We start from the raw sequence: 19845 nt of genomic DNA on the forward strand, positions 1-19845 counted from the left end.
CTGAGTGACCACCTCTATGGGAAGACCATCCCAAGTGGTCAGTCTTGGGAGGAAAATACTTCATTTCTTCCAACTGAAGCACATTTTTTCCTGACCCTCTCTTTCCCTACAGTGCGATCCCTGCCCCACGTTTCTAAAGCGAGGAACCTGAAGGCATGGAGAGCACATTCGGCCACAAAGTTCCTTGACATATTGCACTCTTACAAAACCTATACCACAAAGGTGTGAAACATCAGGCAGAACAAATGCAAAGGAAACAAACAAAGCAAACTTCTTCACCAAGACCCCAAAAATGGAGATAGGGATGCAGAAGCACAGGGTGGAAGGCACTCAGCCTAGCAGCAGGACACGAGAGAAGGGGTAGAGGGAGGATGGATGGATGGATGGATGGACCCCCAGTGCTAAAGATGACGTTTGTGCGATGGCTCAAGGGGTAGGAGGGAAGCCATCACGTTCACCGCATCCACTACAGGCCCCTCTTTGGCCCCCGGAGCCCTTTTGTAGGGGTTTCATTGAGGATCACCTACCAGGTGAGCCGAGGCTGTCTCCTGGGTAGTGCCAGGCTTGTTTCCTAATCAGGACATTGTATACCAGGTGCCACCAGGTAAATGGTTCCCCAATTCACCAGAGAGTTTATTGATCACACTCACAAGTACCATGGCTTTCTCCTCACAGTAAATGCAGATTGCGGGCCCCACTTTGCCTCCTAGTTTTGGGGAGGGCTCTTCAGTCTTCTGGGAGTACGGCCAGCTCTGAGTCCTGCTTATTGCCCTCCAACGTATTGGCCCAACTGAGAGCGTCCAGCAGGGGATCCATTATTGTTTGCATTACAGCTTTAATGGCCAACAAGGTGATGGGTTGGGCCTGCTTACCTTTCCTGGGATGGCTCAGAACAGGCTTCTAATTGGCTTCTACTGTTTATTTTAAATAGTGTCAATGTTTAATTTTAATGTGTGCGTTTTTTGGCTTTAAATGATATCCTGTGTTGCTTTTATTGTTAGCAGGAAGCAGGATAGATGATGATGATGATGATGATGATGATGAGATAACTCTGTAAATTGCAAGGCTGGGCCTTTGCCTTCTGAAACCCTTTGGCCTTCGCGGACCCTTGCGACCATCCCCTTTGACCCCTGGCACGGCCAGATTGGGCACGGAAAAAAAGCAGGGCAAAGGGACGGGCAGAAGGCACGCAGGGGGACAAGGAGGGGCAAAGGGGGATTTGAACCCTCTGCCATCTGTAGAGTTGCCTACAATTTTTGAAAAAACAAGGCCCCCTTCTGTGGTCAAAGCAACACTTTGTCACTACTTTATTTCCCAGATCACCAGACTAGGCCACAGCAACGTGTGGCAGGGGACGGCTAGTCTATATAAATACGAATGTAATGTTTGTGGGATTAACATAACTCAAAAACCACTGCACCAATTGCCGCCAAATTTGGCCACAAGACACCTACTAACCCAAGGAGTGACCATCACTAAAAAAAACCCCTGATTTTGTCATTTGAGAGTTTTAGTTTCTGGGATTTATAGTTTACTTATAATCAAAGAGCATTCTGAACTCCACTAATGATATAATTGAACCAAACTTGGTACACAGGACTCCCATGACAAACAGAAAACACTAGAAGGGTTTGGTGGACATTGACCTTGAATTTGGGTGTTGTAGTTCACCTGCATCCAGAGAGCACTGTGGACTCAAACAATGATGGATCTGGACAAACTTGGTGTGAAAACTCAATACGCCCAAATTTGAACACTGGTGGAGTTTGGGGGAAATACACCTTGACATTTGGGAGTTGTAGTTACTGGGATTTATAGTTCACCTACAGTGAAAGAGCATTGTGAACCCTACGAACAACAGCATTGGGGCAAAGTTCCCACATAGAACCCCCATACCTAAGGCCATCTAGTCCAACTCCCTTCTTCACCAGGGCAAGAAAAACGTAATCAAAGCCCTCCTGACAAAGAGCCATCCAGCCACAGATCTATATGATTCACGCACACGGAGATATAGTATCAAAGATTGGAAAGGGACCCCTAAAGAAGGACAATTCCATGTTGCATGTTCCAGAGTGGGCAAACCAGGCAATCTCCACATCAACACTGACAAAGAAACAGCAAGAAATACTGTTTATCCACAAGCAGAAAGAGATTGCATATATCAGAAACTAATACTTTCTAACTTATTTTCCAGATCTCCAGACTGGGCCACAGCAACGCCTGGCAGGGGACGGCTAGTGATTTGTCATTTTCTGGATCAGAGAGAAAAGAGGAAGGAAAGGAGGAAGGGATTTCCGTGTGGCCTTGAATCGAAGAGAAGTCAGCACCGCTCACGCATTTATCTAATACCCATGCCAACATAAAGGCAGATCAGATAGCACACCAACTCTTGAAGAACGGGAAACCCAACCTTGCCACCAAAGTAGGAAAGAAACCAACAGCCAGACAACCAGAGATTGAGAACAACAACCTTCATGAACCCTTTACACCTACTGAATTGGACATGGCTCTCAACAAATGCAAAAATGGCAAAGCAGCTGGCCTGGATGATCTACGGATGGAACAAATCAAGAACTTTGGCCCAAAAGCAAGGCGCTGGCTGCTGGAGCTGATGAACAACTGCACTGCATCCTGTCAGATCCCCAAAATCTGGAGGAAAGCAAGAGTCATCGCCATCTTGAAGCCAGGCAAAGACCGTAATGATCCAAAAAGCTACAGACCAATCTCCCTGCTGTGCCACCTCTACAAAGTCCTGGAGAGACTTATTTTGCATAGAATTATGGAAAATATAGACCCCTGTCTGATTCCACAGCAAGCTGGCTTCAGAAAAGGCAAAAGCTGCACATCGCAAGTGCTGAACCTGACTCAGCACATAGAAGATGGCTTTGAAAGGCAGCAGATCACAGGAGCTGTCTTCATAGACCTGTCAGCGGCTTATGATAATGTAAACCACCGCTGCCTCCTCCTGAGGAAAATGGATAGTATCACAAAGGACGACTACCTCACCCGCCTCATAGGAAATCTGCTACAAAACAGGAGCTTTTTTGTTGAGTTTCAGGGCCAGAGAAGCAGATGGCGGAAACAGAAGAACGGCCTGCTTCAGGGGAGCGTGCTTGCTCCATCCATGTTCAACATCTACACAAATGACCAGCCACTGCCAGAAGGGACACAGAGCTTCATCTATGCTGATGATCGTGCCATTACTGCTCAAGCAGGGAGCTTTGAGATGGTAGAACAGAAGCTCTCTGAAGTTCTAGGTGCCCTTACTGCCTATTACAGGGAAAACCAGCTGATCCCTAATCCATCCAAAACACAGGCATGTGCCTTTCATGTTAAGAACAGACAAGCATCCCGAGCTCTGAGGATCACCTGGGAAGGAATCCCACTGGAGCATTGCAGTGCACCCAAATACCTGGGGGTCACTCTGGACCGTGCTCTGACCTACAAGAAGCACTGCCTGAACATCAAGCAAAAAGTGGGTGCTAGAAATAATATAATAAGAAAGCTGAATGGCACAACCTGGGGATCACAACCAGACACAGTGAAGACATCTGCCCTTGTGCTGTGCTACTCTGCTGCTGAGTACGCATGCCCAGTGTGGAACACATCTCACCACGCTAAAACAGTGGATGCGGCTCTTAACGAGACATGCCGCATTATCACGGGGTGTCTGCGCCCGACACCACTGGAGAAATTACACTGTTTAGCCGGCTTTGCACCACCTGACATCCGCCGGGAAGTAGCAGCCAATAGTTAAAGGACCAAGGCAGAGACATCTCCAGCTCATCCCCTGTTTGGGTATCAGCCAGCACGTCAACTACTTCAATCAAGAAATAGTTTTCTAAGATCTACAGAGACACTCGTTGGAACACCTCAGCAAGCGAGAGTCCAAAAGTGGCAGGCTCAACCCTAGAACCTCAACCAATGCCTGATACCCAATGAGAGACTCCCCCCTGGGCACACAGAAGACGGGGCGACTTGGAAGGCGCTGAACAGACTGCGCTCTGGCACCACGAGATGCAGAGCCAATCTTCAGAAATGGGGCCACAAAGTGGAATCCACGACATGCGAGTGTGGAGAGGAGAAAACCACTGACCACCTGCTGCAAGGCAACCTGAGCCCTTCTTCCACGTGATGCACAAGGGAGGACCTTCTTGCGGCAACACCAGAGGCACTCCAAGGGGCCAGAGACCGGTCAAAGGACATTTAAGAGAATGCCAAGCCTGCAAACTTTGTGTTTTGTCTTTCTGTTTTGTTAAAAATGTAATACAACTGTCTGGTTGTTCCTGACACGATAAAGAAATACGGATTTATCAAAATATAGGAGCTTGTTTGCAAAAGACATTTATTTGGAAACTTACCAAAATACGACATCAATGGGATAAAAGCGCTTAAAGAAGAAATGCAACGTTCAGTGGAAACCTCCTAAAATGGAGAAAGGAAAACAACATAAGAAGATCTTGGCTGAAGGGACAGAAGTGATGAAACCCCTGGAAGTTCTGGATGGATTAATCCCGAGTGCCAATTCATTTGACTTGATTCTAGGATTCTAGGATTGTGTATACATACAGTATTTATAACATTATAATGTAATACAACATAATCCTAATAATACTAATAATAATAATAATAGTATGATATTATAAATAAACATATATATTATAGGACATGTAACCTTACTAATAATATTACAATACTATGGTGTATTACAATAGAGTAATATATAATGCGAATATAATACATTGTATGTCTTTGCCTCTTGTGATCGGCTCTGAGTGGGGATGGTGAGTAGATGGGGAGACTCAGAGTTGGAAGAGGCTCCAAAGGTCCCCCAGCCCAGGAAGGAGGAGGGCACAGCACGAGCCCTCCCGACAGATGCCCGTCCGGCTTCTGCTGAGAGACCCCTGAGAAGGAAGGAGGAGCCCCCCCCCCCCCCCGCTGGACCCAGCCCAGGAAAGCCTCCCCAGTGTCCAGGGTGGTCAGGGCAGGAGAGAGAAGGGCGGGACCCTTGAGGCCATCCATCCCAACCCCCTTCCGTCAAGCAGGAAGGCACCGTCCGATCCCTCCTTAGAGATGGCCATCCAGCCTGCACTTAAACCCTCCAGAGAAGGAAGGAAGGAAGGAAAGAGAAGGAAGGAAGGAAGGAAGGGAAGGAAGGGAGTCTGGGGGGCGGTGGGGCCCCAAAGGCCACCCAGCCTGACCCCATCCTGCTGCCCCACCGGAATTAACCAACCTTTCATTCAAACAGACCTTATAAGGAGCTCTTTCCCTCCGCCTCTGACTCCCCAATGGCCGAGAGAGAAGGAGGGCGGGCACAGACAATGGGAGGCGAGGCCCGAGCCAAGCAGGAGGAGGGAGGCCGGGGCTTCTTCCTTCCTTGGGCCAAGACACCCCACGAAGCCTCCTCTGGGCACAGCTGGCCTTTCTGGCTGCCACCTCACACTCTCTCAGGCGCCGCCCTTGGCTCCTCCCCTTCCTCCTCCCGCTCTCTCTCTCTCTCTCTCTCCGTCCTCCGGAAGTGAGCAGCTCCCTCGCCTCTCTAGGACACGGAGGCCGCCTTCTCTCGCTGGGCTTCCGCCAAGACCAAACATGGCCATGGCCGCGCGGGGGCTGGGTGCCCAGAGAGAGGCGGAGCTTCTTGGCAGCACTGGCCAATCAGGAGCAAGAGCGCCTCCTTCCTTCCTTCTCTTAGGAAGGCTCAGCACCCTCCCGCCAATAGGAATTCGCCTCCTCTCCGGCGTCACCGGTCTCCGGGCAGAAACTCCTCCTTCCTTCCTTTCTTTTCCTTCCTTCCTTCCTGCCTGCCTTCCTTCTTGTCTTCCTTCCTTCCTTCCTTCCTTCCTTCCTCCCTCCCTCCCTCCTTCCTTCCTTCCTTCCTCCCTCCCTCCCTCCCTCCCTCCCTCCCTCGCTCCCTCCCGCCCGCCTTCCTTCCTTCCTTTCCTTCCTCCCTCCCTCCCTCCCTCCCTCCCGCCCTCCTTCCTTCCTTCCTTCCTTCCTTCCTTCCTTCCTTCCTTCCTTCCTTCCTTCCTTCCTTCCTTCCTTCCTCCCTCCCTCCCTCCCTCCCTCCCGCCCGCCCGCCCGCCCTCCCTCCCTCCTTCCTTCCTTCCTTCCTTCCTTCCTTCCTTCCTTTCCTTCCTTCCTCCCTCCCTCCCTCCTTCCTTCCTTCCTGCCTTCCTTCCTTCCTTCCTGCCTTCCTTCCTGCCTGCCTGCCTGCCTGCCTGCCTGCCTGCCTTCCTTCCTTCCTTCCTTCCTTCCTTCCTTCCTTCCTTCCTTCCTTCCTGCCTTCCTTCCTTCCTTTCCTTCCTCCCTCCCTCCCTCCCTCCCTCCCTCCCGCCTGCCTTCCTTCCTTCCTTTCCTTCCTCCCTCCCTCCCTCCCTCCCGCCCGCCCTCCTTCCTTCCTTCCTTCCTTCCTTCCTTCCTTCCTTCCTTTCCTTCCTCCCTCCCTCCCTCCTTCCTTCCTTCCTGCCTTCCTTCCTTCCTTCCTTCCTGCCTTCCTTCCTGCCTGCCTGCCTGCCTGCCTGCCTGCCTGCCTGCCTTCCTTCCTTCCTTCCTTCCTTCCTGCCTTCCTTCCTTCCTTCCTGCCTTCCTTCCTTCCTTCCTGCCTGCCTGCCTGCCTGCCTGCCTTCCTGCCTTCCTTCCTTCCTTCCTTCCTTCCTGCCTTCCTTCCTTCCTGCCTTCCTTCCTTCCTTCCTGCCTGCCTGCCTGCCTGCCTGCCTTCCTGCCTTCCTTCCTTCCTTCCTTCCTTCCTTCCTTCCTTCCTTCCTTCCTGCCTGCCTGCCTGCCTGCCTGCCTGCCTGCCTTCCTTCCTTCCTTCCTTCCTTCCTTCCTTCCTTCCTTCCTTCCTGCCTTCCTTCCTTCCTGCCTTCCTGCCTGCCTGCCTGCCTTCCTTCCTTCCTTCCTTCCTTCCTTCCTTCTTGTGCCACTCCTGAAGAGAATTCCCGGGATGCGCCAATGGGAATGGGCCTCCGCTGTCCGCGTCACCAGTCTCCAGGCAGACCCGGCCTCCCAAGAGAATTCTCCCTCTGGCTGCTGCTGCTGCTGCTGCCCATGCCTGCCATTCAGAGGGAGGGAGGGAGAGGGAGACCAGCCAGGCTGGAGGTGGACCACAGCCTCACCCAATGACCACTCAGCCCAATCCCCAAGCCTGTCCCTCCCTCCCTCCCTCCCTCCGGGGCTTCCGTTCTGCTCCCCTTCAGTCTCTCTCTCTCTCTCTCTGTATCAGAAATATTGGTAGAATGGATGCAGTTCAATCTAGGCAGCTGGACCTGTAGCTTAGCAGGCCTCAGTGTTGGTTGGCCTCAGTGTGAGAAGGCCTCAGTGTGAGAAGGCCTCAGAGTGAGAGAAGCCCCAGGTTGAAGGCCTCAGGTGTCAATCTACTGTGTGAAGCTTGTATGTTAGTTTGGTGTGAAGAGGAGGCTCTGTGAGGGCAAAGCTGTTGATCTGCAAGAGGAAGAAGCCCAGATTGAGATCTTCCGGGGAGGCCCTGCTCTCGATCCTGCCTGCCTCACAGGCACGGCTAGTGGGGACGAGAGATAGGGCCTTCTCGGTGGTGGCTCCTCGGCTGTGGAACACCCTTCCCGTGGACATCAGGCTAGCCCCCTCCCTGCTAATATTCCGCAGGAAGTTAAAGACCTGGCTATTTAAGAAGGCATTTGAGCAATAGTGCAATGACTGGCAATTGACCATAGGAATGGAACAGCGGAATGAGATCGGATTGTGGCTTGACGATGAGACGTTTCGGAATGTAGTAGTAATTGCGGTATACAAGCGCAGTAAATAAATAAATAAATAAATAAATAGCCTGTTAGGCCAGGAAGGAAGGAAGGAAGGGGAAGCCCATGGAAAGAGCAAGCGTCCCAAGGCTGAGCCCTGCCCTCCTCAGAAGCAGGACAAGAGGAAGCCTGTGTGGAGGGAAGAGGGAGGGTCCCTCGGGAGGGAAGGAGAGGGCAGGGCCCACCCCCAAATACTCCCCAGAGGAGGAGGAGGAGGAGGGAAGGCACCTTCCCCATAAGGAGTCTCAAACTGAACTGACACCGCTCTCCCCCCTCTCTCACTAAGACCATCCTCTGGCCACAAACCAGCCTCAGCTATGGAACATGTTGATGCGGAGCATCTCCCCCCCCCCCCCAAGTATTTGTAGTTCGCCAAGGGCCAGACAATGGATTCCGTTGCTTCCTGACCCAGCACACACAACTGGGTTCCTGTTTCCTCTTTGTGAATTCTCTGGCTTGTGCACTGGACTATGGACTCTGCTACTACCCAACCCAGCTCCCCCTTCAGCTCCAGCTCCTGTTCCTAGAAGGAGCCGATCTTCTGTTGACCAACCCGGACCTTGGGCTGATCTCCACCTCCAAGCCCCTTCGCCCGGACTTTGGGATTTCCAGTTTTCCTTTTTATGAAATAAATACGATATTTCCCTCCTTTTTTATATGAAATAAAATAAACATGTTTTCCTACTGTGGATTGGGGTTGGGATGGGTGGTGAGTTGTGATATATGAAATGCCTGTATATTGATGATGCCTGTCGTCTATGAATATGAAATATGTAACCCCTATGAACTCCCCTGTATCTTCTCCTCTTGACCCTTACCCCAAAAACCGGCGTGACCAGGAACTGCCTGGGGACAGAGCCCAAGCCTCTTTCCCCCAAATCACCCATTGATTAACTCATTTTGCGTGGACAATGCTGCTGGCCCCCCAATTTCGTCATCGGAGCAAGGCCAACGAAAGAGGAAGGGTCAACAGAGCCCCGGAAAGAAAGAACGGATTAACTCAACCAGATGCTGTTGATCCCTCGGGCGGTCCGGCATCGATCCAGCTATTCAAATCCCCTGCCAGACTCATCAAGGACAGGAAAACCCTTTTGTTTGTCAAACATCACCCTCTTCCCGCCTTGGACAATGGCCCGCATTCCAGCGGGCAGGAAAGCCCAAATCCCATCATCTTTTCCCCATTGTCCGAGGCCATCACGCCTCCTCGCTCCTGATTGGCCAGAACCCAGGAAGCGAGCGGAGGGCGCCCATTGGCCCTCCCGAGGCGGGGAAACGCTCCCATTGGCTCCTGACGGAGGCGGGCTGCCAAACCTCCTCCCAGCTGTTCCAGCCTCAGCCAATCAGCGTGAAGCCGGCTGCCAGGGGGCGGGCGGGATTTTCAAACTGTTTTTCCTTTGTTCTGACTGCATAAAAATGCCAGAAAATCTTTATGCTGTATGCTTGCAGTGGAACGATTCCTGCAACGCATCCATTCAGCTGAATCGCAAATAAACACCTCGATCCTGGACTCCTTTCGCCTCTGGTGAGCTTACTTGATTTTAAATACTTTTGGCGCTCTTGGATTGGCTTCCGGAAAAATCTCACCAAGGTATTCAGGACCCTTTTTGGTGCGGTCCTTGGGCCTTCCTCCCTGGAGGGCCCCCCAAAAGAGCTCGATATCAATGTCTGAGGCCGGGCCAGGAAGAGGGATTGCTGGGCGGGGTGGGCCCAGGAGGGCCCAGGAGGAGGGGGGCAGGAGAGAGAGAGTGGGGCAAGTACGCCCCAGGGGGGACATCATGGGGTTATCAACAGGGAATGGGCCGGAGGTGCCACTGCCTTGGTCCTTTCACTGTTGGCTGCTGCTTCCCGGCGAAACTGCAAATCACTTCTGCTGTGAGAGAATTGGCCATCTGCAAGGACGTTGCCCAGGGGACTCCCGGATGTTTTGATGTTCTACCATCCTTGTGGGACTTGCAGTTTCTCAAGTCGCTCCGGATGCACACAAACATTTCCCAGCAGTGCAATACCGCCTAAACAGTATAATTTCTCCAGCGGAGTGGGGCGTAGGCATCCTGTGAGAATGCGTCCTGTCTCACTCAGAGCCACACCCACTGTTTTAACGTGGTGAGATGTGTCCCACACTGGGCATGCGTATTCAGCAGCAGAGTAGCCAAGCGCAAGGGCAGATGTCTTCACTGTGTCTGGTTGTGATCCCCAGGTTGTGAGCGCCTCTTACTCTAGAGCGGAAACAGCAGGTGGCAAGTAAGAGGAAGGGAAGCACACGCTGGGGTGGGGAGCCCGTGTGTGGGGAGCCCCCTCCTCTCTAGAATGGCCCGCTTTCCAGCGCAGAGTCCTGGTCACAGTGTCACAGCCTCTGGCCTTGTAAAGGAGCTCCTCTCTTGGAAGCAACACTTGAGGTCTGAATTGGGGGTTTGATTCTTGAGTTATTTGCTACTTGTAAATATTTACAGGTCTTCTTTTAATATACAAAGATACTCTCAAACAGAATAAGTTCACACAACAAGGATGGGGATGGATTGCATATGCAGACAATAATGGCAAGGCCTCTGTAAAATACGACAAACAAATGACACATATATGTCAGCTCCACTGGCTGCCGATCCAATTCTGAGCACAATTCAAAGTGCTGGTCTTGACCTATTAAACCCTATACGTCTCTGGTCCAGCGTACCTGTCCGAACGTATCTCCTTCTATGTCCCACCTCGGAGTTTAAGATCTTCTGGGGAGGCCCTGCTCTCGGCCCCGCCTCTGCCTCAAACACGTTTGGTGGGGACAAGGGACAGGGCCTTCTCGGTGGTGGCCCCCCGCCTGTGGAATTCACTTCGCGGGGAAATTAGGTCATCATCATCCTTCCTCACCATTAGAAAGAAGGTAAAAACGTAGATGTGGGACCAGGCCTTCGGGCAATTAGGTTAAAAGGACAATTGACACACAAGCCGCTCCCACCCTTCTCTCCAGATTCCGTCCCTGTAACGCCATCTCCTCAGTTTTCTTAACGCTTTGGAGTAGTGTGCTGGGAACACGTGTCTATTAAGAACTGTCTCATTACACACTGGGGGGGAGAGTCATGCATTCCTATCCATCTTTTTCTACACGAGTCGTGGGGTCACATGAACCCCAAAAACCATTCTGTGGCTGCCCCCCCCCCCCTCCCGAGGAAGAAGCCCTTCCTTCTCTTCTCACCCTGTGGGTCTCTCCCCAGATGCGTTTTGTCCTTCACCTCCCAGAAATCCTCACAACTGGTCAACTGGCTGGGATTTCTGGGAGTTGTAGGCCACAACACCTGGGGAGAGGCCCACAGGGTGAGACCCACTGCCCTAAGCGAAACACACCCAGCTCTTTTTAGACATTCCCTACAGCCCGTCTCTGGAGATATTCTGGCTTGTCCATATCCGCCTTGAGTTGTGCTGCCGGGAATGGGAGACAGAGCGATTGCAGGTGAGGTCTGAGCAAAGCAGGAGAAAGGAGGCTGTGACTTCCTTGGACGTAGACACCACGTCTCCTCTTGGCACAGCCTAGAACCACACTGACATTTCTAGCTGCCACATCACACTCTTGTTTTTTCAAAATAATTTTTATTCAAAGGCAAGAAAGAAAAGGATGTCTATACAAATTACAATTTGAGGATTTTAAAAAAGGAATCGTTAACGAACATGAAAGACTGAACAACACACACCGACATAATAAGAAGGAAACTAATATAACAACCGATCAACAAAACTCTTGCCGCACGCTGATTTTATCTGTATTCACTCACTTTAAATGCTGTTCTATATTTACTCTTCCATTTCTAAATATAGTAAACTCATTCCTAAAACCCACAGTAAACAAATGTCCCCTCATTGTTATAACTCGTGAATTATTAGTGGGTCCCAATCTCGTTTCATAGAATCCTACACTTGGGAGAGACCTCGTGGACCAACATCCAGTCCAACCCCATTCTGCCAAGAAGCAGGAAAATCGGATTCAAAGCACCCCCGGCAGATGGCTATTCAGCCTGTTTAAAAGCTTCCAAAGAAGGAGCCTCCACCACACTCCCTCCGGGGCAGAGAGTTCCACTGCTGAACAGATCTCACAGTCAGGAAGTTCTTCCTCATGTTCAGGTGGAATCTCCTGCCTTGTGGTTTGAAGCCATGGCTCCATTGTGTCCTAGTAAATAAAGTTGCTCTCTCCGTGTTTCCCCAGAAATAAGACACTGTCTTATATTCTTTTTCATGAAGACACGCTATGGCTAATTTTCAGGGGATGTCTTATTTGTATGTCCATGGCCAGGACTCAAGGGAAGAGGAGGAGGAAGAGGAGGAGTAGAAGGAGGAGGAGGCGACCCAGGGCTTGGTCCCTCCTTGGATGAGACAGACAACACCTTCCTCCCTTCCTACCTCAGTCTTCCCCCCACTTTTCCCACACACTTTTCCCACCCCCGTCTTCCCCTTTTCTAGTTGCCCCCTTCCTATCCCATTCTGTCTTGCTTTTCCAGAGACTCCTTTCCACCTCACTTTCCCACTTTTTCAAACACTCCTTCCCATTCCAACTTTTCCTTGATTCCAGTCCTTCTTTCTCACCCCCTTCCCAAGTCAGTCTTCCCCACTTTTTATTATTCATATACACACAGCATTTTCCCCAAAATATATACTGTAGTTAAAATTGTATTCTATTATTATTACATTCTATTATTCTATTATTATTTTACTCTATCACTATTACATTTATTTTATTGTGTTAATATTTATTATTTTTCTCTATTTATTATTATTACATTTATTATTTTACTCTATTTATTGTTCTTATTATTACACAACCTGGGGATCACAACCAGACACAGTGAAGACATCTGCCCTTGCGCTATGCTACTCTGCTGCTGAGTACGCATGCCCAGTGTGGAACACATCTCACCACGCTAAAGCAGTGGATGTGGCTCTTAATGAGACATGCCACATTATCACAGAGTTTCCGCGCCCTACACCACTGGAGAAATTAGACTGCTTAGCCGGTATTGCACCACCTGACATCCGCCAGGAAATAGCAGCCAATAGTGGAAGGACCAAGGCAGAGACATCTCCAGCTCACCCCTTGTTTGGGTATCAGCGAGCACGTCAACGACTTAAATCAAGAAATAGTTTTCTACGATCTAAAGAGACACTCGCTGGAACACCTCAGCAAGCGAGAGTCCAAAAGTGGCAGGCTCAAACCCAGCACCTCAATCCGTGGGTGATACCAGATGAGAGACTCCCCCCTGGGCACACAGAGGACTGGGCGACTTGGAAGGCGCTGAACAGACTGCGCTCTGGCCCCACGAGATGCAGAGCCTATCTTAAGAAATGTGGCCACAAAGTGGAATCCACGACATGCGAGTGTGGAGAAGAGCAAACCACTGACCACCTGCTGCAATGCACCCTGAGCCCTGCCACATGATGCACAATGGAGGACCTTCTTGCGGCAACACCAGAGGCACTCCAAGGGGCCAGGTACGGGTCAAAGGACATTTAATCAGCTATCAAATTTGCAAAATTTGTGGTGGTTTTTTTAATCTGTTTGTTTGTTTTGTTCTGTTAGAAATTTATTTTTATTTATTTATTTCGATTACTTCTACCCCGCCCTTCTCACCCCCGAGGGGGGACTCAGGGCGGCTTACAAAGAAGGCACAATTCGATGCCTATGTCAACTATACATGCATACAAAACAGCAATTAAACAATTAACAGGTTAAAATCATCAGTACATAACACAATCAGTAAACTAATCTCACGCTCAGTGTTCAGAGTTCCACAAATCCATTCCGTTCCGTCCATTCCTGTCCATCATCCAGGTCCTTCCTCTAGCTGCCAGAACGTCCCAATGCCTCCTGGTCCCACATCCAAGTTTTCAATTCTTTTCTAAATGACAAGAGGGAAGTCGCCGATCTAATCTCCCCGGGGAGTGAATTAATGTAATACAATGTTCTGGTGGCAGATGACACGATAAATAAATATTATTACATTTATTATTTTACCCTATTTATTATTAATAATACATTTAATATTTTACCCTATTTATTATTATTGGAAGGATACGTAAGCACATTTACACTGAAGAAGGTTAAAAGGATTTAATCAGAGTTCGCCAGTCTTATCTCAAATTACCGTTTTATGCAAATATTCAGAAATATTTTTAACCTATAGATGCCTCAATTATTGTAATTTTATTGGTATCTATTTTTATTTCTATTCTTGAAATTGACCAAGAGCTGCTGCATTTCCCTCCCTCAGCTTATACTGAAGTCAATAAGTTCTCCCAGCTTTTGTGCTAAATTAGGTGCCTCGTCTTATATTCGGTCAGCTTATCCTCAAGTATATAGGACATGTAGCTACTCCCCTGTGTGGGTCCTTTGATGGTTACGCAGATTCCCACTCTGACTGAAGCTCTTTCCACATTCCATGCATTTATGTGGTTTCTCCCCTGTGTGGGTTCTTTGATGGATACTCAGATTCCCATTCCGACTGAAGCTCTTTCCACATTCCATGCATTTATGTGGCTTCTCCCCTGTGTGGATCCTTTGATGGGTACGCAGATGTCCACTCAGACTGAAGCTCTTTCCACATTCCATGCATTTATGTGGCTTCTCCCCTGTGTGGATCCTTTGATGGGTACGCAGATCTCCACTCTGACTGAAGCTCTTTCCACATTCCATGCATTTATGTGGTTTCTCCCCTGTGTGGATTCTTTCATGGATACTCAGATGTCCACTCCGACTGAAGCTCTTTCCACATTCCATGCATTTATGTGGCTTCTCTTCTGTGTGGGTTCTTTGATGCTTACGCAGAGTCCCACTTTCACTGAAGCTCTTTCCACATTCCATGCATTTATGTGGTTTCTCCCCTGTGTGGGTTCTTTGATGGATACTCAGATGTCCACTCCGACTGAAGCTCTTTCCACATTCTCTGCATGTATGTGGCTTCTCCCCTGTGTGGATCCTTTGATGGGTACGTAGATGTTCACTCTGACTGAAGCTCTTTCCACATTCCATGCATTTATGTGGTTTCTCCCCTGTGTGGATCCTTTGATGGATATGCAGACTTCCACTCTGACTGAAGCTCTTTCCACATTCCATGCATTTATGTGGCTTCTCCCCTGTGTGGATCCTTTGATGGGTACGCAGACTTTCACTCTGACTGAAGCTCTTTCCACATTCCATGCATTTATGTGGCTTCTCTCCTGTGTGGATCCTTTGATGGGTACGCAGACTTTCACTCCGACTGAAGCTCTTTCCACATTCCATGCATTTATGTGGCTTCTCCCCTTTATGACTCCTTTGATGTCTACGTAGACTGCCACTCTGACTGAAGCTCTTTCCACATTCCACGCATTTATGTGGTTTCTCCCCTGTGTGGTCCCTTTGATGGGTACGCAGACTTCCACTGTGACTGAAGCTCTTTCCGCATTCCATGCATTTATGTGGCTTCTCCCCTGTGTGGTCCCTTTGATGGGTACGCAGACTTCCACTCTGACTGAAGCTCTTTCCACATTCCATGCATTTATGTGGTTTCTCCCCTGTGTGGGTTCTTTGATGGATACTCAGATGTCCACTCCGACTGAAGCTCTTTCCACATTCCATGCATTTATGTGGCTTCTCCCCTGTGTGGTCCCTTTGATGGTAACACAGACTTCCACTCTGACTGAAGCTCTTTCCACATTCCATGCATTTATGTGGCTTCTCCCCTGTGTGGATCCTTTGATGGGTACGCAGATTTTCACTCTGACTGAAGCTCTTTCCACATTCCATGCATTTATGTGGCTTCTCCCCTGTGTGAGTTCTTTGATGGATACTCAGATGTCCACTCCGACTGAAGCTCTTTCCACATTCCATGCATTTATGTGGCTTCTCCCCTGTGTGGATCCTTTGATGGGTACGTAGATTTTCACTCTGACTGAAGCTCTTTCCACATTCCATGCATTTATGTGGCTTCTCCCCTGTGTGGGTTCTTTGATGGGTACGCAGTGTCCCACTTTCACTGAAGCTCTTTCCACATTCCATGCATTTATATGGCTTCTCTCCTGTGTGAATTCGTTGATGTTTAGTAAGAGAACTTCTCACAGTGAAACATTTCCCACATTCCATACAGTTATGTCTCTTCTCCCCTGTGTGTAATTTGGACAAGGAATTGAGATTTTCCATTCTTTTGCGTTTATAATTCAAATATTATGCCAGAAGGTCACAGGTATGTTCTCCTGATTTCCTCTTCTCAGTCTTTGTATTGCTCTAGTCAATTTGAAGAAATAAAGAACCAAGCCCAACTTTTCACAGCACGATCCTCCCTTTCCTCCTTGAATACACAGCTATGGAGCTTGAAATATAACTTCTCCAACTTATTTCTTGTGAGTGATGTGTAATTTCATTCCTGTCCTAAGCCAAAGGGAAGTGTTCTTCTCAAGGTTCCTTCAGAGGTTACCTGCCAGAGAAACGAGAGGAAAATCTTATCAGGAGCAGAGCACAGAAATACCTCATTGAACAATAAGAACAATAGCTTAGTGCTGTAGCCAATGCAGGAGAAGAAGGGAGAAAGAGCGGTCCTATTGAGGAGAGCCTCTGCCTGCTGAGAAGTACTTTAACCCTTGCCCAACAAAGAGCAAGCCCTGCAAAGAGGGGAGAGTGGCCCACGAGTCTCTGCATGAGATTACTTTCACTGCAGTGTGTTCAGAGTGTCATCCAACCTTTGCAAAGGAAGACAAAGAGCAAGCCCTGCAAAGGGGAGAGTGGCCCAAGATTCTCTGCATGAGATTGTGTTAATATTGCAACCCAATCTTTGTAAAGGAAGAGCTCTATAAATATGGTCAGCACAGAAAGGGCTCAGGTCGCAAAGCGTTTCCTGCCTAGATCCCGTTTCCTCACATCCCAACTCAGAACCTGAGTCACCACCACTATGGGCAGACCATCCCAAGTGATCCGTCTTGGGAGAAAAAGACTTCATTTCTTCCAACTCAGGAAAAAATATGTTCCTACTCCTCTCTTTCCCGGCAGCGTGATCCCTGCTCCACGTTTCTAAAGCAAGGCACCTGGAGACCCTGAGAGCACGTTTGGCCGCAAACTTCCTTGACATATTACACTCTTACAAAACCTATACCACAAAAGTATGAAACATCAGGCAGAACAAATGCAAAGAAAAAAAAACAAAGCAAACTTCTACACCAAGACCACAAAAACGGAGATAGGGATGCAGAAGCACAGGGTGGAAGGCACTCAGCCTAGCAGCAGGACACGAGAGAAGGGGTCTAGAGGAGACGGAAGGGTGGACCCCCAGTGCTAAAGATGATGCTTCTGCTCTGGCTCAAGGTGTAGGAGGGAAGCCATCAAGTTCACCGCATCCACTACAGGCCCCTCTTCGCGCTCAGAGCCCATTTGCAGGGGTTTTTTAATTGAGGATCACCTGCCAGCTGAGCTGAGACTGTCACCTGGGTAGTGCCAGGCTTGTTTCCTAAGCAGGACATTGCATAGCTTGTGCCACCAGGTAAATGGTCCCCCAATTAACCAGAGAGTTTACTGATCACATCCACAAGCACCATGGCCTTCTCCTCAGAATAACTGCGGATTGCGGGGCCCACTTTGCCTCCTAGTTTTGGGGAGGGCTCTTCAGTCTCCTGGGAGGACGGCCAGCTCTGAGTCCTGCTTATTGCCCTCCAACGTATTGGCCCAACTGAGAGCGTCCAGCAGGTGATCCATTAACGTTTGCATTGCTACCTTAATGGCCAACAAGGTGACGGGTTGGGACTGCTTACCTTTCCTGGGATGGCTCAGAATGGGCTTCTAATTGGCTTCTACTGTTTATTTTAAATAGTGTCAATTTTTAATTTCAATGTGTGCGTTTTTTGGCTTTAAATGATATCCTGTGTTGCTTTTATTGTTTAGCAGAAAGCAGCATAGATGATGATGATGATGATGATGATGACGATGATGGGATAACTCTGTAAATTGCAAGGATGGGCCTTCTGTGCCTTCTGAATCCCTTTGGCCTTCGCTGACCCTTGCGACCTTCCCCTTTGACCCCCGGCATGGCCAGATTGGGCGCACAGAAGAGGCACCGGAGCAGGGCAAACAGACGGGCAGAAGACACGCAGGGGGACAAGGAGGGGCAAAGGGGGATTTGAACCCTCTGCAATCTGTAGAGTTGCCTACAATTTTTGGACAATCAAGCCCCCCAAATATATTGTTCCTTCTGTGGTCAAAAGCGCAATCCATTCTCTAGCTGCTGAACTGGACCTCCTCGGAAATGATATCCCTTCATCCAAATCAGTGGTTCTCCACCTTTCTCATGCCGTGACCCCTAAATACAGTTCCTCATGTTGTGGAGACCCCCAAACATATTTTCGTTGCTACTTCATAACTGCTACTGTTACGCGTTGTAACGTAAATATCTGATATGCAGGATGGATTTGTATTGCTACAAACTGAACATAATTAAAGCATAGCGATTAATCACAACAACAATGTGTTTCGGGAGTACGGACAACGGATGAAGGGATTTGCAGTTCCTTCACCCAATTCAGCTCTGACTGCCAGACTGCTGAGAACCCCACAAATTGCAGACCTGGACCAAACGTGGCACAGAGAACCCCCGTGACCGACAGAAAATACTGGAGGGGGTTGGGATGAATGGACAGTGATTTGGGGGAGATGTAGTTCACCTACATCTGGAGAGCACCGTGAACCCAAACAATGGATCTGGACCACACATGGCAAAAATACGCAATACGACCAAATTTGAACTCCTGCCTTCCTCCTCATTCTCCTCTGGGCTTTTCTTCCTCCTCCTCTCCATTTGGGAACCTCCAATCACTGTTACTTTCTCCCAAACCTTTCCAGTATTTTCCGTTGGTCATGGGAGTTCTGCGTGCTAAATCTGGTTCAGTTCCATGGTTGGTGGTGTTCAGAATGCTCTTTGATGGCAGGTAAACTATAAATCCAAGCCACTTCCACCTCCCAAATGTCAGGGTCTATTTTCCCCAAAGCTCTCCAGTAATTTCTGTTGGTCATGGGAGTTCTTCATACCGAGTTTGGTTCAGTTTAGTTGTTCAGAATGCTCTTTGATGGCAGATCCAAGCAACTGTAACTCCCAAATGTCAAGGTCTATTTTCCCCAAACTTCACCATTCTGAACTCCACCAATGATGGAATTGAACCAAACGTGGCATACAGGACTTCCATGACAAACAGAAAACACTAGAAGTGTTTGGTGGGCATTGACCTTGAGTATGGGAGTTGTAGTTCACCTGCATCCAGAGAGCACTGTGGACTCAAACAAGGATGGATCTGGAGCAAACTTGGCACAAATACTCCATATTCCCAAATGTGAAGACAGATGGAGTTTGGGGGAAGTAGACCTTCACATTTGGGAGTTGTAGTTACTGGGATTTATAGTTCACCTACAATCAAAGAGCATTCTGAACCCTATGAACAACAGCATTGGGGCAAACGTCCCACACAGAACCCCCATACTTAAGGCCATCCAGTCCAACTCCCTTCTTCACCAGGGCAAGAAAACGTAATCAAAGCCCTCCTGACAAAGAGCCATCCAGCCACAGATCTATATGATTCACGCACACAGAGATATAGTATCATAGATTTGAAAGGGACCCCTAAAGAAGGAGAATTCTATGTTGCATGTTCCAGAGAAGGCAAACTAGACAATCTCCACATCAAGACTGACAAAGAAACAGCAAGAAATACTGTTTATCCACAAGCAGAAAGAAATTGAATATATCTGAAACCAATATTTTCTAATTTATTTTCCAGATCTCCAGACTGGGCCACAGCAACGCCTGGCAGGGGACGGCTAGTGATTTGTCATTTTCTGGATCAGAGAGAAAAGAGGAAGGAAAGGAGGAAGGGATTTCAGCGTGGCCTTGAATCAAAGAGAAGTCAGCACCGCTCACTGATTTACCTAATACCCACGCCAACATAAAGGCAGATCAGATAGCACACCAACTCCTGAAGAACGGGAAACCCAACCTTGCCACCAAAGTAGGAAAGAAACCAATAGCCAGACAACCAGAGATTGAGAACAACAACCTTCGTGAACCCTTTACATCTACTGAATTGGACA

General features: G+C 48.9%; 2 protein-coding genes across 18 annotated transcripts in view; both read right to left on the bottom strand.

Moving 5' to 3' along the window:
• LOC132766262 (zinc finger protein 135-like) overlaps nt 1-4414 on the bottom strand; it is a 457616-nt gene extending 453202 nt beyond the window's left edge. The window contains exon 1 of the mRNA XM_067464910.1: nt 4362-4414. The gene's annotated coding sequence lies outside the window, so the exon portion shown is untranslated. The remainder of the gene's footprint in view (nt 1-4361) is intronic.
• Nucleotides 1-19845, bottom strand: part of LOC132764002 (zinc finger protein 214-like) — a 353977-nt gene that overhangs the window by 59433 nt on the left and 274699 nt on the right. For 11 of the 17 annotated variants that reach the window (XR_010909361.1, XR_010909362.1, XR_010909364.1 and 8 more), the window contains one exon: nt 11329-12152. The exons of 1 other annotated variant lie outside the window; for it this stretch is intronic. Coding sequence is in view for 4 of the 16 variants with exons in the window: in XM_067464879.1 (XP_067320980.1) it covers nt 14116-15924 (1809 nt within the window). In the remaining 12 variants the exon portion in view is untranslated. Of the gene's footprint in view, nt 1-4361; nt 4417-11328; nt 16199-19845 lie in introns of those variants that run through there. 5 more of the 17 variants (XM_067464879.1, XM_067464878.1, XM_067464880.1 and 2 more) reach the window with 2 other exon arrangements.

This window comes from Anolis sagrei, chromosome 2, assembly GCF_037176765.1.
Source record: "Anolis sagrei isolate rAnoSag1 chromosome 2, rAnoSag1.mat, whole genome shotgun sequence".
Classification (NCBI taxonomy): Eukaryota; Metazoa; Chordata; class Lepidosauria; order Squamata; family Dactyloidae; genus Anolis; species Anolis sagrei.